The sequence below is a fragment of the Bos indicus genome, chromosome 8, assembly GCF_029378745.1.
Source record: "Bos indicus isolate NIAB-ARS_2022 breed Sahiwal x Tharparkar chromosome 8, NIAB-ARS_B.indTharparkar_mat_pri_1.0, whole genome shotgun sequence".
NCBI lineage: Eukaryota > Metazoa > Chordata > Mammalia > Artiodactyla > Bovidae > Bos > Bos indicus.
Window position 1 is genome coordinate 59,902,417 of NC_091767.1, and position 24,925 is coordinate 59,927,341.

The 24,925-nt window shown below is 50.9% G+C and overlaps 1 protein-coding gene across 5 annotated transcripts; it reads left to right on the plus strand.

The window, feature by feature from the left end:
* The first annotated feature begins 94 nt into the window (after nucleotides 1-94).
* On the plus strand, nucleotides 95-24,803 carry TMEM8B (transmembrane protein 8B). Of its 5 annotated transcripts, none has more exons than XM_019966189.2 (13): nucleotides 95-626; nucleotides 4,918-5,107; nucleotides 5,441-5,648; nucleotides 12,013-12,146; nucleotides 12,436-12,704; nucleotides 13,303-13,628; nucleotides 16,814-16,907; nucleotides 17,063-17,186; nucleotides 17,264-17,406; nucleotides 17,616-17,794; nucleotides 22,744-22,890; nucleotides 23,023-23,139; nucleotides 23,383-24,803. In XM_019966189.2, the coding sequence occupies exons 1-13, from the start codon at nucleotides 101-103 to the stop codon at nucleotides 23,716-23,718; spliced, it is 2,793 nt and encodes a 930-aa protein (XP_019821748.2). In that variant the 5' UTR covers nucleotides 95-100; the 3' UTR covers nucleotides 23,719-24,803. The 5 variants fall into 5 exon arrangements, with proteins under 5 accessions (XP_019821748.2, XP_019821747.2, XP_070650840.1 ...); XM_019966188.2 differs by having other exon boundaries at nucleotides 23,387-24,803; XM_070794740.1 differs by lacking the exon at nucleotides 95-626 and adding an exon at nucleotides 699-1,772 and having other exon boundaries at nucleotides 23,387-24,803.
* The last annotated feature ends 122 nt before the right edge of the window (nucleotides 24,804-24,925 follow it).

Here is a 24,925-nt window from a genome sequence, read left to right on the forward strand (position 1 = left end):
GAGGACACCGGAGGCCACCCCCGGGGGGTGGGAGCGGAGCCGCGGGTCAGCTCAGCGAGCGCCCGCGCTGGCCTGTCCGGCCCCGCCCCCGCCCCGGGCCATGGCTCAGCCCTTGTCCCGGCCCCTTGTCCTATCCCGTTCTGGGCCTTGGCCCCCGACCCCGCCCTCGCCCCGCTTCCCAAATCGGTTCCAGTTCCCGCCTGGGTCCCAGCGAATGCCCAGATCCAGGTTCCAGCTCAGGCGCCCCCTCCAGTCCCTGACCTGGGCCCCATCCCAGTCCCTGGCCCTGTTGCACCTCTTTCCCCATATCCCAGCCCGGCCCCTGTGCCAACCCCATTCTCAAAATTTGCTTAAGCCCGGGTCCCAACGCCTGCCCTTGTTCGAGCCCCCATCACAGCCCCTCCTTCCATCACACCCCCTACCCTTGCATAAGTCCCTGTGTCCAGCCCAGCCCAACTCTTTATCCCCGTCTGTGCCCTCATCTCTGTGTTTACCCAAGTCTCTCCCACTGCCCACCTCTCACTCTCATACCCCGCCCCTCTACCAGCCTCGACTCAGGTCTGGGCTCCAGCTGCCGTCAGCCTTACTGCTGCTGTTGCTGTTGTCTGTCCTTGGCCCAGGGGCTGGTGAGTGCAGAGCAGGAAAGAACGAGGCAGGGATGGGGTTCTGGCAGGGAGGGGTGGACTGGAGGGATTCAGGAGAGGTGGGACGTTGGCAACCAGATGGCTGGGGAAGAAGCAGAGAGAAATAGGGAGGAGGAGAGAAGTCTTACATAACTGAGAGGAATTGGCAGGGTCAGAATAGTGGCAGCTGTGGGCTTGAGCTCAGCAGGTGGCTGACAGAGACTGCATGGTTTTCTTTCTGGGGGTCTATCTGGACTCCACTTTGACTCTTCCAAGGAAGTCTTGAGTGCTTTGTACCGGCTCGTGAAGTTTGATGGGGGTGAGTGTCCCCCAACAGAGAACTTCTAGTCAAGTGTGGGAAGATCTGGCCTAAACCTTTGACGTACTGGGCATACATTGAAGCAGGGTTAAGAAAGCAGTTTTGAAAATAATGTGTAGCAAACAGATGGCCACGGGTTAGTTGCCATTATAATGAGTTTTCTTCTTGTAGTGAAACTCGTTCCAAATAAGTTTGATTTGCTTAGGAATTATTTCTGACACTTTCAGAGCAGGGTTGAAATTTGGAGACTGTTTTACAGATAGGGAAACTGAGGCACAGCAAGGGATCAATTGACCTGAGGTCATATGTGTTGACAGTGACAGTGTGGGGCTAGAAAACGGCTTCCTGATTCCTACCCTGTCCTAGTGTTGTTGTTTTTTACTGTAATATATGCCCAATAGGAAAACAGATCCAAGTGCAGAAAGGCTGTAAGCACAACCTGTCTTCTCCCCTGTCTGCCCACAAGGGGGCTTCATCCACAAACTTTCCTCATCTGCCAGTTGTCAGCCCAGGGGAAGTGACTGGGACAGAAGGAGATAACCAGCTTCCTAATGGGTGGAAGGTGGGTAGAGGAGGGGGTCCCGGCTGTAGGACATGTGCCATAAGGATGGCTCTGTAATAAAGAGTCTTCATGGCCCCAGCCCCCAGCCATCTCTGGTGGGTAGCACTCTAGAGGGGATGAGGAGGTGCCTGAGGAAGTCTTTGGCAATAACAGCTAGCAGAGCAGCTGGAGGTAGCGGGCTGCATTCAGAGTATAATCTCGAGGAGACCAATGCATGCCAAAGGTCACTGCTCCTGCAGAGGTGCGAGCTCTGTGTGGATTCTCACAGGTATCTGGGTGCTTATGTGTCTGTGTGTGTACCTGTGGGATCTGTGGGAATGCTGGGCATATGTAGTGTGTACACGCTTGTGTGTTGGTAAGCATAGGCATACGTTTGTTGTGTGGTGTGAGCCTGTGTGTCCTTAGTGTCTGTGTTATTGTGGGAGGGAAAGGTATGTGTTGTGGCCCATGCACGTTCCTCTTCAGCTCTTCTTGCTCCTCCTGCAGACAGATGACTGAAGTGTCACCTCCAAGTGGATAGCTCCTTGGTTGGAGGCAGTGTTGGGTGCCTCCCACAATATATATAAGTAACCCATCTGCCCCCAGTCAGATTCCTTGAAGGGCTCAGTGCTGGTAACTGCTCAGTGTTGATTACTGCTGCTGGCAGAGTGGGCACTCAGCCGAGACAAAAGCCAGGTCAGTTTTTCAGTTTGGGTGAGGGGAAGTCCACTCTGTTGAGCCCAGTTCATAGTTTCTATCCCTGCCACCCCAGGTTCTTTGTTCATGAGCCCATTAGGAGAGGAAGGTGATTATCAGTCACAGAGCTATAGAAAGTTGAAAGATGTGGGTTAAAACATGATTGCCCAGAAGCAGGTTCCAGTGCTTCGGGAGGATTGTAATGAGGCTGAAAAAGAGCACTGACTAGGCCGCACAGCAGGCAGGGCCGCCCTGAGTACAGTTAATGGTCACTGGCCTGCAGGGGTGCTCTGTGACCTGGTGATGGGGAGAGGTTTCCCTGAGCAGGGACCGGCAGTGTCACGGGACTGCGACGGCACTGTCAGTCTCAGCACACCCTTGGATCTTTACCTTGGACTTGTCTGACTGCAGTTGCATAACCCAGGCACGCCTTGCCATTACAGGAAAAGACCTTTTTGTGTCACTAGCAGGGCCAGCCTGAGCCCACGGGTGTGTGTCTGTGTGTTTCAGGTGGTGATGGAAAATCACCCTAGCCTCATTTGGAAGCGCTGGTGCATCCAGGACAGGTTCATCTGAGCTTGGTGAGGGCCTTCCGCCTGCTTCCTCTGGGACACAGAGCTGTAGGCCTAGTGACACCCCAAACCAAAGCCTGCAGTGAACAGGGCTCCAGGTGCTTTCTCAAACATCTGCCCTCAGAACTTCTCGTTTCCTCCTGGCATCCCCAGCTGCTTTTACTCCCCTTTCCCACCAGCCTATTCTGTGACCTCTGTAGGCCCTAGCCACTTGCGGGTGGCTTAATTAGTTCCTCAGTTTTGCAGGCCATGCCATTGTTCCTTTAATCACAGGGCTCTTTGTGCATATCTGTCCATTATTTCCTAAAGGTCACTAGCTACTTTCACCATCAGCTCTCTGAGAACCTGCACTGGGGGGCCTGGCCACCATTTTTTCTAACATTGGCAATGGCCCATCCAATGACCCATCCCTAGTACCAGCCTTGAGAAGGAGAAGGAGGAGCCCTTTCCTAATTCCAGCAGGGGGTGCTCAGTACTCTGCTTTCCTGTAATAATAGTATCCAGGCTATTCAGCTCTTGACTTTCTGCCTCACCGTTGTCACTGCCAGGGCTCCTAGGAAACCTTTCTTTCCCATCACTTGTTTCATTTCCCTTCATCCCTTTTGAATACATCACTGCTGCTCTGTGAGCCTCTTCAGTTCCTGGGCAGTGCTCAGCTTGCAAGGTGGCAGGTCTTTCTTGCTGACAGTTGAGAGCAATTATGTGATCTGAACTGCACAGACTAGCCTTGGGTGTGACTGCGACTTTTGAAGAGCACAGGCCCATCTAGGGCCAGTGACCTCCACCTACAGAGGATGGCTCTCTGCAGGGTGACTTGAGGTTGTTGAAATTCAGTAGGGCCAACCTTGACCTGTGCTCGCTCCCTCCATCAGCAGCCTCCCTTTCCAGATGCTTCTTTCTCTGATACTTCACATGCCTCATTTTGGAGTTATATCTCCCTTCTCCAGAGGGAGAGACTGTCAGCATAGGCAAGACCCATGGGTATTTCCTCCGTGGCTGAAAAATCCACTCAGGGTCTCCCTTACCCACTGCCCTTACTTTTGTTCTAAAGTTGCTAAAGTCCCTGACCTTCTCATCTGTCCTGAGGGCATCCTTCTGGGCTTCGCTGGGGCTGGTGTTCAGTCTGCAGAGCAGTCAGGTTCCCCAGAACTTTTTGTCCTTTGGAGCCCTTTTTGATTTGGACCCTTTTCTATCCAGCTGAGCCACTGGGTTCTTTTCACTGTGATAGCAGCCCTGGTGCCTGTGTGTTTGCCTGGCAGTTGCTTACACCAGACTGTCCTGCTCACCTGTTGCACTCTGCTCCTAATGGCCATGATCAGGTATCTAGGCATTTCAGCTATGAGGACCACATCCTCCCCACCTCCCACCCCTGGCTTCGCTGGATATGAATGTTCCCAAGCAGTTTGAGATTCTACTGTCTCACCACTTGACTGCTTCCCTGGGCCAACCTCCAGGAAGTGTCCCCAGCCCTCCCTTCTGAATCCCGGAGGCCCTGCTGTCCTCTCCTTTACTCCTCTGCTGGGGCTCTTGTGTGGCCTGCCAGCTCCTGTCCTTGCCTCTGCCACCCAAGCAGGCCCCTTGCAGCCTCACCACACTTTCCCCTCCCCACTGCTGCCCTGAGCCAGTGTACAGACAGCTCTTGTGAAGCTTCTGAGAGTTTTTATTGCTCCTGACCACAGGGGAACAGAAAGGGGAAGAAAATAACAAGGAAGTTTCACAGTCCCATGCTGACTCCCAAGCCCACAGGTGGAGTTCCAGGCTGCTCAGTAGCCTGGGAACCCGTGCCACTGTGTGCAGGCACACGCACATGCATAACGCACGCACTCATGCCCACCATCCACACCTGTTTTGTTAGGCTTGGTGAGAGGAGAACAATGGCTTCTAAGTGAGGGGCAACTGTGGGGATTATAAAAAGCGTTCTGGTTTTGGATTGAGACAGATCAAGGTTTGAGTCCTCCGTTTGGTCTAGGTTTGAGCCTATTTCCTTACCTGTAAAGAGAGGTCATTTCCCCCAAGGTCAGTGTAAGGGTTAAAGCAGGTGATGGCAAGGGCAGCAGGAGACCCAGTTTGTTGAGTGGGTGTTTGGGGGGTGCAACCTGTTGGGCCTGGGGTTGGCTGGGAATGGCCTGTCCTACTTTGCTCCTTTCTCTACCGTCTGCTCCCCAGGAGGCCTCTTCCTGACTGACTACTCCACCTGCTCACCCCGCAAGCTGAGTCCCTTCCGCTCCTTTGCCAGCACCGAGCTCTTCCATTTCCATGTGCCTGAAGACACGTTCCTGGCTGTGTGGAATCTCATCATCTTCAAAGAGCAGGGAGGGACCTTTGGGGACCACTGCCCAGACCAAAGTGTGACCGTGTGAGTGTCTGAGTTAACCGCCTGACTCCATCCCGTGCCAACCCCAGGCCACTCTCCACCCTAAAATGAGACCTTATGAGTATCTAAGCTGCCCTCCCGACCCCTGGCCTTCGTCCAGATTGAAGTGTCCTGAGTTCTGTATGACTACATGAATGCCCAAGCTGATCTTTTTCCCCTTATGTCTGACCCCTGACCTGGAACCATTTTATTGTGTGGGTCAGTAGAGGGAATCCATTTGTTTTACTGGTGGTGAGTGACATTTCTTTCTTTTCCCCATTTCCCATCTCTTACCCCATTGCCTGCTTTCCCTTTCTCTTCATTCTGGTCCCCCAGGTATTTCCGGTCTGGGGCACCCCCTGTCATCAATCCCCTACACACACACTTCCCAGGGGACACAGCTGTGCCTGGGGTTTTCTCACTGACTCTCAGCTGGACACTGCCCAACCGCACCTCTGGCATCTTTAACGTCAGCAGCCCCTTACCTGGGGACTGGTTCTTGGCTGCCCACCTTCCCCAGGCCCATGGCCACATCTCTGTCAAGGTGAGTTGATGCTGTCCAGGGCAGGAGGGGCCAGAGCTGCTTCTCCATCTCTGGGCTACTTGGCATTCCAGCCTTGTGCCAGTGTGGAAAACAGCCTAAGGGTGGCTGGGGTGGGGCACAGCTAGAGGTCAGCAGGTCACCTGGTGGGCCAGAGGCCATGATCTGCAGGAGGCACTTTGGGAGCCTTAGGAGACACCGTGGGTCCAGGTAAGCTAGAGGGAAAGTCCAGAGCCTGCCATCAGAAGCCTGGTACTGGGGAGTGGTGTCCCTTCCTATTGGAAGATGCAGGGTTAATCACGGTGGTCAGAAGCCAGCCAGGGACTGGTCAGATGCTGCGGCACAAACCCAAGGCTAGTCTTGTTCTACGTCTTGGTTGGTGATAGCCCTGCAGAGTCTTGTAGGCTGCAGCCCAGTCATTAGTCCCTCTGGGAGTACGTGTTCCTTTTCTATCATAATTTCAGCCCCTACAACCTTATGAAGAGGGTAAGAGAACACTCAGTGATAGGCAAGCCCTTTTCCTGTTAAGAGGAGGCTTTGGGCAACTGGTGTCCAACCTGACTGTTGCCCTCCTTTCTCCCAAATATCAGTGATTGCATAGATCAGAGCTTCTTAAAGTCTCCAGTATTGTGGGGTCAAGGTCAGGTCGCTTCTCTGTTGTGGTTTGAAGGGAAGGAAATGCTGCTGAGTTTTCCTGCCACTCTCAGATACTGGGCAGGCTGGCCCTCTTCATCACAGGGAGAGGATTTCTTATTCCTGTCTGTTAGCAGGAAGGGAGATTGGGACACGGTGGCCATGTCAGAGTGGGATGGCCAGGTGTGTGGTGCCAGCGGTAACGGCAGAAGCACAAGCGTGAGCTGAGCAGGATTTAAAGAACAGGACACAGAGAACAAGAAAGTGAGTGGGGTTTGGCCTCTGAGAACTGGGAGGAGCAGAAATCCCCAGTCAGGTGAGGATTCGACCAGCTGTCTCTCTCCAGGGTGAGTTCCTTGAGGACAGGCGCTCTGGACTGTCAGACTCCCCTTCCCCTCCTTCTGAGGCCCAGCGTTCAGAGGTGTTACAGTGCTTTTGAATGAGCTGAGAATTACACAGGGACAAGTGTGCTGGCCCTACTGTTGCCAGAGATGGGAATGCAGGCTGATGGGAACTCAGGCTGAGCCCTCAGTGATAGGTTTTCCTGTGAGTGAAGGATGGGAGAACTTCCTTTCCAGGCCTGGAAGCCCTCTGGGTGAGAACATGCTGGGAACTTGCCCAGAAGTGGCTCTGGGCTCTAGGTTCTTGATTCCCGTCAGATCCAAGGTCTCTTATATTAGGAGGAATATCTTCTTAGGTCTTTGGCCAAATCCCAGAGAGCTTGTTTGTGATCCCAGCTGTGATCCTTGACTCTGTCTGTGAGATGAGAAAATCTTTTGGGAGCCATGCTATAGTTACCCAACAACCTTTCTGATTAAACCAGAGGAACCTGGCGCCTAGGCCTGGGCTGCAATTGTGGGAGCTGAAGCCTGGTTAGGCGAGATCAGAACCAGGCCTGATGTGCCCACGTGCATCTAGAGACAGCTAGTGGGGCCTGAGGAACTTGGTACTGCAAGCCGGAGTCCTAGCCAGGACAGATCTCTGGGTGTGGTGAGAGAGAGAACGGGCACAGTTACGCCTTACCCGGGAGTGGCAGCTGCGAGTGGACCCCATGACAGCTGGAGCTCTCCAGTCAGCCCTGTTTTAGAGGCTGGGGGAAGGGGGGCCAAGGATCTTCTTTATGTTTCCTCTAAAAATTTGATTATCTTTTGGAATCTCATATGGGCCTGTAGGATTCTTTCTTTAAAAGTGTATTAAAAATTTTTATTTATTTTGCTTGTGCTGGGTCTTCACTGCTGCACACGGGCTTTCTCTAGTTGCGATGAGTGGAGGCTACACTTTTTTGCTGTGCATGGGCCTCTCTTATTGTGGTGGCTTATCTTGTTGCAGAGCACAGGCTTCAGTAGTTGTGGCTTTTGGGTTCAGTAGTTGTACACAGGATTAGTTGCTCTGAGGCATGTGGAATCTTCTGGGACCAGATTGAACCCATGTCCTCTGCATTGGCAGGTGGATTCTTATCCATTGAACCACCAGGGAAGTCCTGGGCCTGTAAGGGTTCTTAAGTTCTCTGGTTAATTCTCTAGAAGCAAGCCTATTGGAGGGTTGTCCAGGGCATTCCTGCAGAGCTCCAACTTCTTGCCTTGCCTCCTCTTTGTCCCATGGTCCTGACTTCCCATGAGGCTTAGTAACCCCAGGAAATTATGTGGGTTCAGGAATATCCCTGGGTGGGGACTGAAGGGTGCCGGCAGTAAGAAGGCAGCAGTGTTCCTCAGCTTTGGGGATGAGCTCCCTTTAGACCTTAGTCTTTGCACACCAGCTTTATCACTGGCCTTGGGTTGGGTGCTAGAGATACAGATAAATAAGATGTATATTAGTGAGATATGGAAGTCATTTTAAGAGGACAAAGGAGAGGTTTATAACTCAGCTGGGTGGTGTGGTGGAGAGGTGGTTTTAGGTTTTAAGAAACTGTTAGGAAGTGAGATCTGATTTTGAGAAAGCAGGGAAGGGGTCATTCCAGGTGCTGGGAGTAGCATGGGCTGAAGGTGAGAAGGGAGGGCTGAAGTGGTTCAGTGTGAGGGTGAGTGAGGGGGCTGGAGTGGTGAACAGGGGTCAGATCAGGAAGGGTCTAGAAGCTAGAGCTTTATCCTGAGAGCAATAGGGAGCCTTAACATGTTGTAAAAGGAAGGTGACTTACCTGGTCCAGGCTACTCTCCTGGACTCTGGTCCCACACTTCTGCGGGCCTTTGTGTGTGTTATTTTTACTTTGTTACTGTGTTCCTAGCACCCAACACAGAGCCTGGCACATAGTAGGGGCTTGGCAAATTTTTGTTGCCCTTCTGCCATCTCAAACTCGTGTTTCCGAAACCAGTATCATTTCTCCTTCTTTCCGTCAACCTCTTTTGTCTTAACCTCTGCCTTCCATCTCCTTGCCTGTCTTGTGTTGGAGCATGTGTTCATCCTCTGGTGTCCAGCCAGTCTGTCCTGAAAGGCTGGCCTTTGGGTTTTGGGTAACATCTGGCACCCAAATGCCTTATTAGGAGAGGTTCTCCAAATGCCTGGGGCACGGTTCTCCTTGAATGCTTCCTCTTCCCAGCTCCAAGATTTGAAAGCAAATGAAAGCAGATAAAATAATGAAAACAACCATAAGGAAAGAAAAGGAGCAAATTCAGTTGACTCCACCAGCTCGAACTTAAGTGTGGCTCACTCAGCATCTCAACCGAAGGGGTTCAGATCTGCTAACCATCTTCCTTCTGTTCTTCCTCCTCCTCCTAAATTATTTTATTTGTATTTCAAATAGGTAATATATGCACCTGGTACAACATTCAAAAGGTACAAAAGGCATACAGTGAAAAGTAAGTCTTCCTCTTCCCTTCATCCCCTTTCGGTCTCCACGTTCCCTCTCCAGAGTTAACTAGTAACTAGCTATTACCTAGTACCTCTTTCCTCTTGAAATATTTTCTTCTCTTGTCCTTTGTGACTTTATAGAACCATCCTGGTTTTCTTCCTGCCCACCACCCCCTCCTCTGTCTCCTTTCCTGGCTTCTCCTCTGCTTGATCTGTTTGTGTTGTGGTACCCAAAGCTTGGTCCTGGGATAACTCCTTTTTATTTCTCCATTCTCTTACTAAGTGTCTCCAGCACAGTAGTTTTAAATACCACCTATAAGTTCATGTCTTCCAAGAGTTTTAAGTGAGCCCTAATTTATTTGTATCTCAGATTTTATACTCAGCGGCTTACTTGACATCTCCGATGTCTAAGACCTATCTCAAACTTATCAAGTACATATCCAAACAAAGCCTGAAGTCAGGAATCTCTTTAATTCCTAATTCACTTCTCCCAAGTCTAAGCCTCTTCATTCTCTAATCTTCTCAGTAAGTGGCACAGCTAGTCACCAGTTGCTCAAAGCCCCACATTTAGGGGTCATACTTGATTCTTCTTTTTCCCTTATTTCCACACAACTAATCCATAAAGAAAAAGTCTTGAGACTCTCTTCCTAAAGCATGCCCTGGATACATCTACTTCTCTGTTCACTCTTAGCACCTTCCCTCAGCCATCTGCTGGGCCGTCACAGTAACCTCCGAAGTGGCCTCTTTGCTTCCACTCCTGCCCCCTGCCATCTGTCCAGCGCTCATTTGCTTCCATGTTGATTGGTGCCAGCTAACTGTGGGCTGGAGCTGTCTTGAATGCTGGAGTATTCCCACAGAGATGGCCACAGAGACCAAGATCTTTGGGCATCTTCAGCCTGCAAGCCTCACCCAGAAGCTCAGGTGCTTCTGTAGAAACTTAGCCCACCTGTACTAGTACAATCTAGGAATCAGCTGAGGGTCTTCCACGCTAGCTTCGTTCAGATCACTTCTCACTCCACTTCTCATTTTGGGCCCTCCTGGTTTCTCAACCTGCCTCACTTTGGCCCTACTCCCTCCATGACTGCTGCTGTTGACTGAGTTTGGATGCTCTCGCTTGACTTTTGTCTTGGCAGCTCTTGAGACCTGACTTCTGGTGCCCTCTCTGTGGTTCTGTGTCAGGGTGAAGGTTCGTGCACCTTCCCTGGTCTCCACTGATTGAACACTCGCGTCCACAATAAGGGAGGTGTTAGACATGCACACAATATAGTTTCAGGAAGAAGCACATCTTAACCAGAGAGGTCATGTCCACTGATCCTTTGTTAGGCCAACAGCAAGCAAGACATGGAACAAGGTGTTTCCTCCTTCTGGACCGTCTAGTAAGGATGGGGGCTATCTCCTGAAGTGTGAGTCCCCACCCTCAGGGTCATTAACCGCAAGATATTATGGTGGTGATTCCTACCTTAGGAAGTGGGCTCAGTGAAATAACTCATGAGAGTATTTCTGGTCCTCACCAAAGATGAGGGACATCTGCTTTGTATAGCAGAGATGGAGGTTTCTGAGCAACAAGGTGGGTTCAGGAGCTTTCTGAAGGGACCTCTTTTGACGCTTGTTCTTTAACTCAGCAGGTATTTTCTAGCACCTAGTATGTGCCAGGTGGTGTGATAGGTGTTGGGAATGCAGTGATAAAAAAGACACAGGAAAATTCCAGGCAGAGGGTAATAAGGTGTTCCGGACTGGCACCCATCAAGGCCCCTTTCCAGCCTTGTGGATCTTTGCTACAAGTCAACAAACAAGCCTTGGCTGGCTTGTTCCATGACAGGGAACTCAGTAGGATGTCAGAGCCTGGAATTCTTGTCCCAGATCAAGGCTAATGGTGTGTCTTGGTCAGAAGAACTAAAAAAGTGAACAGTGGCCTCTAGTTTATTGGGCTAGTGTAAGGCAGTTTGTCCAGAAGATGAGAGAAACCTAATAAGGCCCCCCCACCCCGCCACCCTGCTCCCCTGAACTGCTAGGACTGAGGGCCCAGAGAAGTGCAAATGCTGGAACTAACGAGCCCGTCCTCACTGGAGATGCTGCAGCTGCCTGGGCCCGGGTGGTGTCCCCTGAGTAGAGAAGTGTTAGTGATTTTATCCAGAAGAGCAGCTCGGGGAGACGTGGTGGTTCTCCTCCAGTGACAGAAGGAACCCAGGCTTAGACAGAAGGAGCGGATGTATCTGGGGCCCCTGAGGCAGAACGATATGGGGAGACAGAAGATAGGCTTTGGCTTCAGAAAGGTCACAGCTCCCCAAGCTGGGTTGATTCACTTATTCATTTATCCGGCAAACGTTCATTTGTGAGGTGTGCACTTTACATTAGGTTTTGTGTCTGGAGGAGCAAAAATAAGACCAGGTTTCTGTTTTCAAGTTACCTGTAGTCTGGGAATTTGCCTGCGGAGGTAGGGTGACTCTTCCCTGGGGGTGTTAAAGCAGAGGCTGGACAGGTATTAACACTTGGGGAGGGCAGGTAGAAAAGGAAATGAGAGATTCAAATGGGGCAAGGGGGGAGGTTTGGACTGGAGGCCTTTAAGGAACTTTATTTGGGGGGCATGCTAGTACCCAAAGAGTGCTGATTCCTGTGGGCTTGGTAGGTGAATGGGCTGGTTTGAAATGACCTTGATGGGCTGTCTGGGGGTGTGCAGGAGGGGTTACTAGAGGAAGGGCAGGCAGGGCCTGTCAGGAGGGGCTTGGATTTGAGCCCCTAAACCTCAGTGGGGTTTGAGGCCCTCAAAACCCCAATCCTGAGGATCATAGCAGACCCTGCAGACCAAGGAAGGACCCAGAGCCTAGAGAGACCGTAGTCACAGCCCCAGAAGCAGGAGGGCCAGAGGTCTGTCCCACCTCCGCAGGCTTTGGCCTCGCTTTAGTAGTGCATTGCGGTCTCTCCCCTCCTGCCACCCCTGCTTGTGCCTCAGGGTCTCCAGGATGAGTGTCAGTACCTCCTCCAGCCACAGCTGATTGTCCGGCGTCTGCTGGACGTGGCCGTGCTGGTGCCTGGGAGACCCTCCGAGCAGACCCTCTCCGCCCACAATCGCTCAGCCCTGTACAAGTAAGTCGAGTGCTCCCCCAACCCGGGCCCTTCCCATCTTCCTTCCCTGGCCTCAGTCTGCCTGCTGATCCTGCACTCCCCCTGGCTAGCCTGGACTGCTGGGCCACCCAGAACCCCAGGGTGGGTCTGACCCCTCCCTCTCCCCTAGCATGGAGGGGAAGACCAGAAAAGGCCTCCTGTTCTCCTCTGTCCTCCACCTCTCCATTCTTCCCAGTGTTCCCCTCATCCTGTGTCCCTCTCACCTCTCTGTACCCTGTCTTTTCTCATCTCCACCCTCCCTTCTGCCCAGGGTCTTCGTGCCCAGCTTCACTTACAGAGTTTCAGCACAGCTGGTGTGTGTGGGGGGCCGTGGGGCATCCGCCTGCCCCCTGACACTGCGCCTACGTCCCAAGGCCCCACCCCTGCACAACTCAAGCTCTGTGGCCTGTGGAGGAGCCTCGGTATGCCAGCTGGAGCTGGCACTGCCCCCTTGGGGGCACTGGGTCTACGTGCGTGTGGAGACACCATCCCGGGGCCCTGGCAGGACCGTCCGCTTCCAGCTGTGCATGTGGCTGCAAGGTCAGAAGCCCTGCACCTGCCCCAGCCACCTGGCCTGTGCTGACATTGTGGCTGGGAAGAGGCAGGCGTGATGGCTGTGCTCGTTGGTCCTCGGCCATGTCCCTGTGACCTCCCCAGCACCATCCGGCTTCCTTATTCCCCAAAGCCCTCCCACTTGGAGCTTCAAGTCATGAGAAGGCCTTCAGGTCACTTTTGGTACCTGACTTAGGCTTACTAAGGGACTTACTCTCCTTGATCTAACCTCCCAGTGTAATGGGGCAGGCAGGGACAGCTAGGACCTTTGGGACATGGTTCTTGCCAGAGCCCTTGCAGGCCAGTGAGAGGGTCCATCATCCGTTTCAGCACTGCCCTCACTGCCACTGGGGAGGGAGAGATGACCTTCAGTCCCTCCAACATGACATGCCACTAGCTGTGACCACTAGAAAGTGCCTGGACCCAGTCCTGTGACTTTAGATGCCAAACGCCACAGGGATATTTGCTTCGAGTTCTCTCCCTCCCCACCCTCTCTTAAACCCTGTGTGGCTCAGATCCAGTGTGTGGTAGGGCTGCAGGACTGGGAGGGCGGCAGGCCACGGCTCAGATTTCCTCTGCCCCACAGAGTGCCCACAGCCCAGCCTGTCCCGTGCCCTGGTCCCTGGAGCTGCTATGAACATGCCCCAGTCACTGGGCAACCAGCCGCTGCCCCCAGAGCCACCATCCCTCAGGACCCCTGCCGAGGGGCCTGGGGCCACATCCCCACCTGAGCACTGCTGGCCGGTACGCCCGACGCTGCGCAATGAACTGGACACCTTCTCCGTCCACTTCTACATCTTCTTTGGCCCCAGCGTGGCCCTCCCTCCTGAGCGCCCGGCCGTGTTTGCCCTGAGGCTGCTGCCAGTGCTGGACAGCGGAGGTGTGCTCAGCCTGGAGCTCCAGCTCAACGTGGTACTCTTTGTGGAGGGCAGGGAGGTGGCCCTGTGGGGGAATCTGAAGGAGAAGATGTCAGGGGTGAAGGGGCCCTTACCTCCTCCAGGAAGCCCGTCCAGGTTGCTTCCAGTTTATGGTTAGAGACTATGCCTCAGCCCACTTCTGGTCAACAAATGTGCTCTGAGCATTTACTGCAAATGGGCTGGGTCAGCCAGGGCAGCTCAGAGGGATCCAGATTTCCCGTTTTGTAGGCTTACCTGCCACTCACTAAAGGCCTCTCTCTGTGGCAGGTGTTCATTGTTCCTTACGTATCTCTTGTGATGGGGAGCTTACCGCCTATTGAGGCCATGCAGTCCATGTTTAGACAGCTCTGATTGCTAGAGGCATTCTTGGCATTCCATCAAAATTTGTCTCCATGGATTTTTGCCCACTGATCTTTGTTTTGTCCTAGAAGTTATATCCAGTAGTCTACTCCTGTCCTTTTATAAAAAAAAATTAATAGACTTTATTTTTCAGAGTAGTTGTAGGCTTACAGGAAAATTGAGGAAAGTAAATTGAGTCCTCCTCTTTCCCCACGCAGTTTCCCCTATTACTTACATTTTATGTTAGTGTGGTACATTTGCTGCATCCCTGTCCAGTCTTTCAGATGCCTCTCAGCCTTGCCAAAGCTGAACAACCTCCACATCTGAGACTTCTTTTCCTCTGCTGTCTCCTCTGGTCATACTTCTGGTCATCATGCCTCTGAAACAAGTGATCCCAGGTGGTCTGACCTGGGTGGCAGGCAGTGTTTGTACAGCCTGAGATCAAGGTACCTCTTTCAGCTGCTGCCTCACCTGAGGCTTGTGGTAGACTAAGACCTCTGGATCGTTTTTCTTTACTTCCTGTTTTTGCTTCAAAACAATTAGATACATTTGCTTTTTTATTATAAAAATGATAGGATCACATATAAAAACTTTGGAAAATAGAGGAAGATATCCCCCGTAACACAACTGCTTAGCTTTTTGGTTATATGTCCTAGTCCTTATCCACAGTAACTGATGTGTTTATCAAGTTGTAACCAAGGACCACACACATCTTCATGCTCTGAGCATGGTTCATGTGAACAGCTGCCAATTCCTATCTTGTATTTTTGCAGTGCACTTTTTAACCTGAATGGAAGAATTTATGTTCATCTTTGAGGCATTGCCTAACATTGGTTTGAACTGTGGGTCTTTACTACTTTGTGTAATTCACACACTTCTAAACCTCTTAGTCATTATTTTCAGCACTGAACAAGACTGGGCTGAGAGCAGAGCCCTTTCAGGCCTTTGGCAACTGTCTTGGGTTGGCATTGATCTAATTATTTATCTACTGTTCCCTGAGCCAAGAATCATTAATCATTTTAACTTTACTATTCCTCAGCTCTGGGGCAGGGACCATTTTCCTATCAGTCCATCTGATACCTGGTTTGTGACTTGAGGTGGTATTTTGTGGGACATGGCTCAGAACTTTCTAGTGATCCTGCTGGTTAGGACAGAGCTGATTCTTCAACCCCAAGACATTCCTTATTTTCATACTCAAATTTTCTCTGACCGTGTTCTGGCTAAGACTGTACATATTTTGTGTTTGCTTATTGCCATGCCTTTAGGCAATGACAGTGAAGCCTCGATTTGACCTTGAAACTGTAGAACCTGTGTCAGAGCCCAGCCTCACGCATTCTCTTCCTCTGTTTCTGGAAAGGAGAGGCCTGCCTCCCCTACTGTCTTGCCCTGTCACTGTCTGCATTCTTGTTTATTTTCTCTAAAGGGCATCTGCTTACATTCTATCATCTGCATGCCATGACACAGCTACATACCTCAGAGCACCTGTTCTATTTATTCTGAGAGGTATATTGGTACACCTACTCTGATCTTTCCCTCCAAGCATTTTGATGTTTTCCCTTGCATCAAGAACTGGACATTTGGAACAGAGAACTGCATACCTAGAGGACATTTTCTGGTTCCCACCAGAATGGCTTTTGCTGAATAAAACTTTGGTGTCTTCTGGGCTTGCGTTGAGGGAAGTTAGGAGCAAGTTGCATGAAGTTCACTCTTGCAGCTAAGCATTGGAGACGGGGCAGCACACAGTGCTTCTTTGATATGAATTTAACTAAGAACCATCCCTCTGGGTGCAGTGCTTCTCCCAAGACCCTGATTAACTTATCGCGTGGACTCACATTTCTAGTGATCCTGCTGATTAGGACAGAGCTGATTCTTCAACCCCAAGACATTCCTTATTTTCATAATCAAATGTTCATCTTTGAGGCATTGCCTAACATTGGTTTGAACTGTGGGCCTTTACTACTTTGTATAATTCACACACTTCTAAACCTCTTAGTCATTATTTTCAGCACTGAACAAGACTGGGCTGAGAGCAGTGATGAACTCACATTTCCTTGCTTTGGTTGCTTAAAAGTCAGCATCAAATATATGGCTCACATCTAGGTACAGACTTCCTTTTCTTATCCTGATGTATAAATTTCCCTCATGCATTTATTCTGGCCTGTTATTTGTATTTAATAAGCTGCCCCAAATCCTTCTTGAATGAGGTGAGCTTATGAGATCCTGTTACCTTTATTCTTGTAGACAACCCTTTTCATTTAGTCCTGTGGATATCCAGTTTCTTTCAGTCCCAGCCAGGTTGCTACATTTAGTCCTACAGGTGTTCTCTTACCACTAGTACCTAGAATCATTTCACCTGAGGAATCGTGTGTATCTTTACACACTTCCTGCTTTCAGGTTTATGTGAAGATGTGATGATGATTTATGAGCTGCACAATTGCAGAGCTTTTTTACAGCTAGTTTCTACATCCAGCAACAGTGCTCTTCTTCTCCCCCCACCCCCCCAAAAAAGCTAGGTAGGACTGAAAAAGTGGGTGCTGTCTCTTGCCTAGGCAGAATTTAAACAATTCTGCCCAAAGAAAGGGTTAAGAAGTGGCCTTGGCTTCTCATCAGTCTTTGAAAGATCTCTGCTATGGAAGATCTGGTGATGGTGTTTCCCCATTTTTTGGTTGTTAGAGTGAAGGGGGTGGGTGTGCTTCCTGTGGGAGCACCTACAGGACCAGGGGTGTTAGGTGAGGGCCTGGAGGAGTTTCTAGGGAAGGGTTAAGAGGTGGAGGAATCTGGGGGTGGTGGTGGGAAGACCTGGAGGATGTGGCAGCCTCATGTTTGTATCTGCCTGCCCAGAGCTCCCTGCGCCAAGAAAATGTGACAGTGTTTGGATGCCTGACTCATGAGGTGCCCTTGAGCCTGGGGGATGCCGCAGTGACCTGTTCCAAAGGTAGGGTGAGGAACTGGGGAAGAAGAGGGGCTGGAAGACCAGGGCAGGGGTAGGGTATGGAGGAAAGATGGGCTAGGGCGTCTGGGAACTGAGGGCAGGCGGGTGAGGGTTCTTTAGGTCCTGACCCCACACTGGCTTCTCCCTTCTCCCCTCAGAGTCCCTGGCCGGCTTCCTGCTCACGGTCAGTGCCGCCTCCAGAGTGGCCAGGCTGAGAATCCCGTTTCCGCAGACGGGGACCTGGTTCCTTACCTTGCGCTCCCTGTGTGGGGTGGGGCCTCGGTGAGCAGGGCGGGGCCTCGGTGGTGGGGCCCGGAAGGATGCGCCTGAGCGCCAGGTGACGGCGAGTTTGTGCGCAGGTTCGTGCGATGCCGAAACGCGACCGCGGAGGTGCGGCTGCGAACTTTCCTGTCCCCGTGTGTAGATGACTGCGGGCCCTATGGCCAGTGCAAGCTGCTGCGCACGCACAACTACCTGTACGCGGCCTGCGAGTGCAAGGCCGGTGAGCAGGCTGGGCTGGTGAGGGAGCCCGCCTGGGGCGGGAGGGAGGGAGATGGTAACCTATGTAGCAGGGTTTGGAGAGGGTGGTGCGGGGTCAGGGTACCCTTCCCTGGCAGTAACATAGGGCCTGACCAGAAGGGCCAGCAGGAGTGTCTGCTGAACCCTGGGCTGCCTTCTGACCTCTTCCACCCTGTGCCTGTCCCGTTGCAGGATGGCGGGGCTGGGGCTGCACGGACAGTGCGGACGCGCTCACCTACGGGTTCCAGCTGCTGTCCACACTACTGCTCTGCCTGAGCAACCTCATGTTTTTGCCACCCGTGGTCCTGGCCATTCGGAGCCGATATGTGCTGGAAGCGGCTGTCTATACCTTCACCATGTTCTTCTCCACGGTATGCGGTGCCATCAGTGTCTGCACCGAGTCCTTAGCGGTGGTGGTGGATGAGGGTCTACATTTCCACCATGGGCCTCCCGGGGTTTGGAGCTGTCTCTCTTCACTGTCCTCTACAGCAGGGCTTCCCTACCGCTTCCTATCATGGCATGCGATAATAGATATCATATCTTCCTATCATAGAACACGATAATTTTTATAAGACACATGGGAATAAATGAACAAGGCTGTTTGCGACTTAAGATAACGCCACTACAGGCAGCATGGGGTCTTCAGCATCCCGCACCCTACCTGTCCACTCTAAGGGGTGAGGGGACCTTTACCTCAACACGCTAGCCAAGAAGCTCAGACCTACAATACGGAATTGTGTCTACACAATTCCCCTGAGATGCTTATATCTAGGGATCTGTTCATCTCATCCGTGGGCTCTTGGCATCTTGTGATGTACAGTGCCTACCTATGAGCACTGCAAACGTCTTAGATGGATTCAGGCTTCCATGTTTCTTAGGAACAAGGATATCACAGAAACCAGTACATGCCTCCCTGTTGTCCAGTATTAATAGATCAGACCTCTGTCCAAATCACAAAAATTCTACCTGTCATCTTAGGAGGAAGTGGGGACTGAGGGGTCATGTTCTAAGGTCCTGGATACTTCTCCATAGGTGAGGAACAGTGGTTGTAACTGTGCCATGCAGTGAGACCTTGGCCTCTTAAGCTGCATGAGAATGGCACACCCCAGTTTTGTCTGAATGCCCCCCCTTTTAGACCTGTTCTGACAATGCTCCATTATACTTTTATTTTCAATATTCTCCTCTCTCTTCTTTATTGCCAGATGCCCTTTATACTGTTGCTCACCAAATCTTCCAGCAACAGCAGTTTCACCAGTATATTCTTAGTTGTGTGCAGATATAATGTGGTTCACAATTAGTAAGAACATCTAAGTGAGTTAGGAGCCTAGAGCATGTGAGGAGAGTTTATCCAGTCTCCTGCACTTCACAAGGCATCCTGAAAATTGGCCCCAGGGTGTTTAGTACCAGATGACTCCTCATCATCTGGGTTTGATGGCATATCATCCTGAAAAGAAAAGACCTTCCCCTCGTAGGAACACTGTGGGGGCCAAAAGTGCCTGGTCCCACGAACAATGCCTCCACTTTTGTAAATAAGGCAGTAAGCAAATGATCACGGAGAAGATACTGGCTCTGAGGGGTTGCCTAAAGTCCTGCTCTAACTCCTGCTCTTTTCCCATGTGTGCCAAAGTGTAGAGCTACTTGTGATTCCGTTTTCCCAGGCAGGATCCCTCTAGTCCCTCTTTCTTGTTCTTTATTTAGCGTAGACTTCATTCATTCCTCAGCAGTCTCCGTGTAAGGACCCATCGGTCCTACTGCAGGTGTCAGCACCAGCACCGGAGGCGGCAGTCTTCTCCTGTCTTAAATCCAGGACAGTCTACATCTGGGAGTAGTGTGTTGATTCCTGTCCAGGGCCTGGGAGCAGACAGTAGCTTTGTTATCCAGGAGTTTAAAGTGCAAAATGTAAATGTATTTTAAAAAAAGACAAAACAGGCTACAAACCCAGCACTTGATTTTGTATGTAGCTGATAGTCCTGATGCTGGGAAAGATTGAGGGCAGGAGGAGAAGGGGACGACAGAGGATGAGATGGTTGGATGGCATCATTGACTCGAGGGACATAGATTTGGGTGGACTCTGGGAGTTGGTGATGGACAGGGAGGCCTGGCATGCTGCAGTTCATGGGGTCGCAAAGAGTAGGACATGACTGAGTGACTGAACTGAACTGATAGTTCAGATAATGATAACAGAAAAAACACATCTGCTGATACACGCTGTGTGTCAGACACTGCTCATTGAATCCTTCCCATAGCACTGTAACAATGGAGAAGTACTGCTATTATTATTATCATCCCTTTTTTGCAGATGAGGAAAGTTTAAATACTCTGGTTAAGGCCTGAGGTGAGTGGAGAAACTGGACTTATCACTCAGCCTGCCTCTTGGTCCCTCTCATGTCACCACTGAGCTGTAGGGCTGTCCTTGCCCCAGGCAATGAGCATGCGTACATACATTCCCAACCTGAATCTAGCTTCTCAGAAGCCCAGGAGTATGTGGGGATACTAATGACCTCAGGTTAGTAGTTCTTAAACTCTTAAAGGAGAGCCAGCCAAAAATAATTTGGCTTATAATTTGGTCAGAAATTATAACCAAGCCATATATTAGAAAGAACAGGGAAAATGTATCAGACATGGAGGTTGTACATCTCTTGCTCATACAGCTCAAGCCACATGTCCTTCCCAGTGCTAGAGACCTCATAATTGGATCCCATAAGACCCAGACAGAGCTGGCATTCTGGGGCCCCGGCAGCCTTCCTTGCTGATTACTGAGATCCTGGCTGCAAGCCCACCTACTCATTATTCCACCTCCTCTTCTATTCCTCACATCAGCACAGTCATTCTCAGTGGCCCTTGGCAAAATGCCATGATGTTTCCAAGAGGAAACAGAAGCAGAAAATAAGAGAACAGCAGTAAGTTTCAGTCTATCCTGAGTATAAATATTCCCATCTTCGTACAGAATGAATATATTTGCATCTCCAATTTAAAATTCTGTAGTGCCAGGATACTCTATTTGGAGCATTAGATGAGCTATATAGTTATGTTATAAAAATATAAAAATCCACAGAGAAGAACAATTTAGGATAATTTTCCAAAATTACCTTATAAGTAAAGAGATGGCCAAAATTGAGGAAGATGTCAGATTATACTAATGGAAGCCAGTTTGTAGTCTGAATTTGTTTTCTTAAACCTCCCAGTCTTTCTGTGTTATTTCTACCACTTTTTATTGGTAATGCAAAAGGAATATTAACCTAAAATTTAGTCCACAATTTTCTGTGAGACAACAGTAGTGCTATATAAACATAGATATTTTTTTGTATAGGGGAAAGTCTGTTAGTGTGGGGATATTATCCCATGAATATACATGATATAAAGTATAAGATGACTAACATTTATTGAGCACATACTGTGTGCCAAACATATAGGAGAGTATTCCAGACTTTCAGGGTAGTCTCTCCCAGGTGCCACCATATATAACCCAGCCTTCAGTTCAGTTCAGTCGCTCAGTCATGTCCAACTCTTTGTGATCCCATGGACTGCAGCATGCCAGGCTTCCCTGTCCATCACCAACTCCCGGAGCTTGCTCAAACTCATGTCCATCGAGTCGGTGATGCCATCAAACCACCTCATCCTCTGTCATCCCTTTCTCCTCCTGCCTTCAGTCTTTCCCAGCATCAGGGTCTTTTCCAATGAATCAGTTCTTCGCATCAGGTGGCCAGAGTATTGGCATTTCAGCTTCAGCATCAGTTCTTCCCACGAATATTCAGGACTGATTTTTAGGATTGACTGGTTTGATCTCCTGCCGTCCAAGGGACTCTCAAGAGTCTTCTCCAACACCACAGTTCAAAAGCATCAATTCTTCGGGACTCAGCTATCTTTATGGTTCAACTCTCACATCCATACATGACTACTGGAAAACCATAGCTTTGACTAGATGGAACTTTGTTGGCAAAGTAATGTCTCTGCTTTTTAATATGCTGTCTAAATTGGTCACAGCTTTTCTTCCAAGGAGCAAACATCTTTTAATTTCATGGCTGCAGCGATTTTGGAGCCCAAGACAATAAAGTCTGTCAATGTTTGCCATGAAGCGATGGGACCAATGCTATGATCTTAGTTTTTGGAATGTTGAAGCTCATTCCAGTATTTGATACAGCCAGTTGCTTCTAGGTTATGGGTAAATGGTTACACCAGTGAAGTTTGCTTAACCGTATTTACTATAAATTGTGTCTTCTGGTTAGAGATGGCAATGAATGGGTGCCATGGCAATCGATAATGAATTCTGCTCCATGAATAACAAAGCAGGCTGAAGCACTGCAGGTAGAAGAGACAGACATATGCGTAGAATATATGATGACAAGATGCTGTCTCCTCCAGGTTGAGGAGTTTTAATGAAGTGAGCTGCCACAAGTTATTGGCTGGTTCCTCTAACAAATTGTGCTGCATGATGGAGTCAGTGATGGACTTTACTGATGGCATTTTGGACATTGAGAGGTGACAGTGGCCTGGTCAGGACTGGTGAAATGTAGATCATGTTGTTCACCTCACCCTGAAGCTTTAATTAACTCTACCCCTATGGGTTATCTGCAACTTAAACAATCTCTTTGACCTTTTAGTATACTTGGATCAGTTGTAGATCAGTCATAGAATATTAGAGAGCTTATTCCAGTTCTACTTGTGTCCCCAGCACGTTCCCTTCTTAAACTCCTTAGTACTCTATTCTTTGCTGTGTTTCCACAGTGTAGGGTAGGTGAACACTGTCCCTTCCCCAAGGTGCCATGCTCTTCTCCATGGCTTTAGAGACTGCCTTTTTAATTACTGCCTCCTGCCTCCATGTTATTGGGTGGGAAGGGATGCAGAGGACCAGTTAGTCCAAGATCTGAAGGTGAAACATAACTCAAGAGTCTGAACTATCAAATGAGGCTTGGGGTTTGGATTGACCAGGAGGTCAGAGTCCAGCCCCAGAGCTTGGGTCAGGCTGAGGATTACATGTGGGACCCTGTGTGAGTACAGGGAGCTATAGGCAAGGATTGGCCTGAGCTTGAGAGTCCTGGCCTCCCCCAGGCCTGGTGCTCTGACAGGACATTCCGGAAGCAGGAGGATTAGGAAGGTGAGGCCGAGGTTCAGGGCTGTCGGGTACATGCAATAGGACACAGACTGGCCTCTACCATACTCTCAGGGGTGGGGAGTCAGGCATTCCCCAGTTCTGCTCAGTTGGTTCCCTCTGCCCTCTGCTTTTCTGACAACAGCATTCCACCCCGTGGCCTGTTTCTCCAGCTTTGTAGACTGGCTCTCTGCCCTGAGTTCTCTCAATGCTTGTCCTTTCTTCCTCCAGTTCTACCATGCCTGTGACCAGCCTGGCATTGTGGTTTTCTGCATCATGGACTATGATGTGCTGCAGTTCTGTGACTTCCTGGGCTCCTTAATGTCCGTGTGGGTCACTGTCATTGCCATGGCTCGCTTACAGCCTGTGGTCAAGCAGGTCAGTCTGGAGAGGGCCCTGGGGGACAACCATTGCCCAAATCTATTTGAAATTCACTTCCCGACCTCTCCCGGGGGCATGGCCAAGCACCCTCACCACCCTGGCCCAGCCCCTGGAGACCTCTTTCTCTAGGTGCTATACTTGCTGGGGGCGATGCTGCTGTCCATGGCTCTGCAGCTTGACCGGCATGGACTCTGGAACCTGCTTGGACCGAGTCTCTTTGCTCTGGGGATCTTGGCCACAGCCTGGGTAAGGCTGGGAGGGCTGGGGGAGGGGAGGTCCCAGCAGGACTTGGGTGCAGGTACTTGGGTATCCACTTTCCAGTTTAAGGTGGGCCCGGACCTTGTTGTCATCACTCTGCTGCTTACAGAGCCGAACTCGTCTCGGCAGACGCCGAGGGTCACCACCAGGGCTCAGGGGACACCTGAGAGCGACCGGCTCTGGCCTAGGTTCCAGAGTAGTCCCTGAGCCCCACTTCTCTGCCTCCCCCAGACAGTACGCAGCGTCCGCCGCCGGCACTGCTACCCGCCCACGTGGCGCCGCTGGCTCTTCTGCCTGTGCCCGGGCAGCCTCATCGCAGGCAGTGCCATCCTGCTGTATGCTTTTGTGGAGACCCGAGACAACTACTTCTACATTCACAGCATCTGGCACATGCTCATCGCTGGCAGTGTGGGCTTCCTGCTGCCCCCTCGTGCCAAGACTGACCGCCGGGTCCCCTCTGGAGCCCGGGCTCGGGGCTGCGGGTACCAGCTGTGCATCAATGAGCAGGAGGAGCTGGGCCTTGTGGGTCCGGGAGGGGCCACTGTCAGCAGCATCTGTGCCAGCTGAGAGGGGCTTAGGGCCGGCCCTGGGAGAACTGGAACCCTTCCTCAGGGCACAGAGCCCTTCCTGGGGTTCCTCCTGGGAGCATGGAGCCCTCTCAGGGCTAAGAGACAAGTTGTGTTTCTTGAGGACATGGAGTCTTTCTTAAGGACATGGAACTCTTCTGGGGACCTGGCAACTTCCTGAGGGCCAGGAGACCTCCAGCATCTTCAGGACTGGAGCCTGTGCAGGGCCACCAAGCCCCCTCAGGACTGAGGGGTCCTGCCCAGGGTGTGGAACCTGCTGAGGATGTGGAGACAGAGCCCTAACAGGACACAGCTTTGTCCCTAAGGAGATGGAGTCCATCTTGGGGAAGCTGAGTCCCCTGTCTCCCAGCAGCTCAGCCTCTCTGGCCTTGGCTTCCTTCCCGGGGGCAGTGTCAGGGCCGTGCTGCACTGCGAGGGGGTGCAGGACAGACAGGGCGGGGACTGGGCTGGGGGTGCTAGTACCCTGGCGTGATACAGGTGGAGTCTGGTGTGTCTCCAATGAAGAATTTCCTGATTCTGTGCTGCCCTTTTTCCTGTGGGCAAGGGTCTGGGGAAGAGGAGGGAGAGATGGACCCTGAGGAGAGGGGCATGGGTGACGCAGCCCAGCTGGCATGAGCTGCTGGAGCAGCTTCCTGAGGCTTTTGCCCTATTGGGTCAGGCTGCAGCAGCTTGGAGTACAGAGTTGTGAGTGTGTGTGTGTGTACTTGATGAGATGATGCAAATCAGTGAAACAGACCTCCTTTGTGGTGCCCACACCCAACAGGGAAGGAAGCTGAGGGCTCAGGAGATGGGATGAGCTGGTACGAATCTCAGATGTGCAAGATATATCACAAGACTGTAGCTCCTTTTTCAACCCCCATTTTGCCCCTGTGCCAGAAACGTAATCTTTTGTCATTTTGGATATTCTTCTCTTTCCACAAAGGTCACAGCCAAGTCCCAAGGGTTTTGTATAATGCTGAGACGTGGAAAGGGTGTCCTCTCTGGTCAGAAGTGTCCATATCCCATACATCCCCTGAGATTTCATCCCCCATCTGATCCCCAGCCAGTAAAGTTTTCAGAACACTAGTATAGTGCCTAGCCTGGTGTGTGATAAGTGTCCAATATATGTTAGCTAAAGATCCAGAGGTGTTTGGACATGAGAGGCAACAGCAAGGGGGAGACAGAGGGGCAGAAAGACTGATATTAAT

Bases quoted from the DNA above. Each gene is read 5' to 3' on its own strand.
- TMEM8B (XM_019966188.2), top strand. From the start codon at position 101: ATGGCTCAGCCCTTGTCCCGGCCCCTTGTCCTATCCCGTTCTGGGCCT. The intron at 627-4,917 runs GTGAGTGCAGAG...TCTGCTCCCCAG, and splicing joins TGTCCTTGGCCCAGGGGCTG to GAGGCCTCTTCCTGACTGAC. The intron at 16,908-17,062 runs GTAGGGTGAGGA...TTCTCCCCTCAG, and splicing joins CGCAGTGACCTGTTCCAAAG to AGTCCCTGGCCGGCTTCCTG.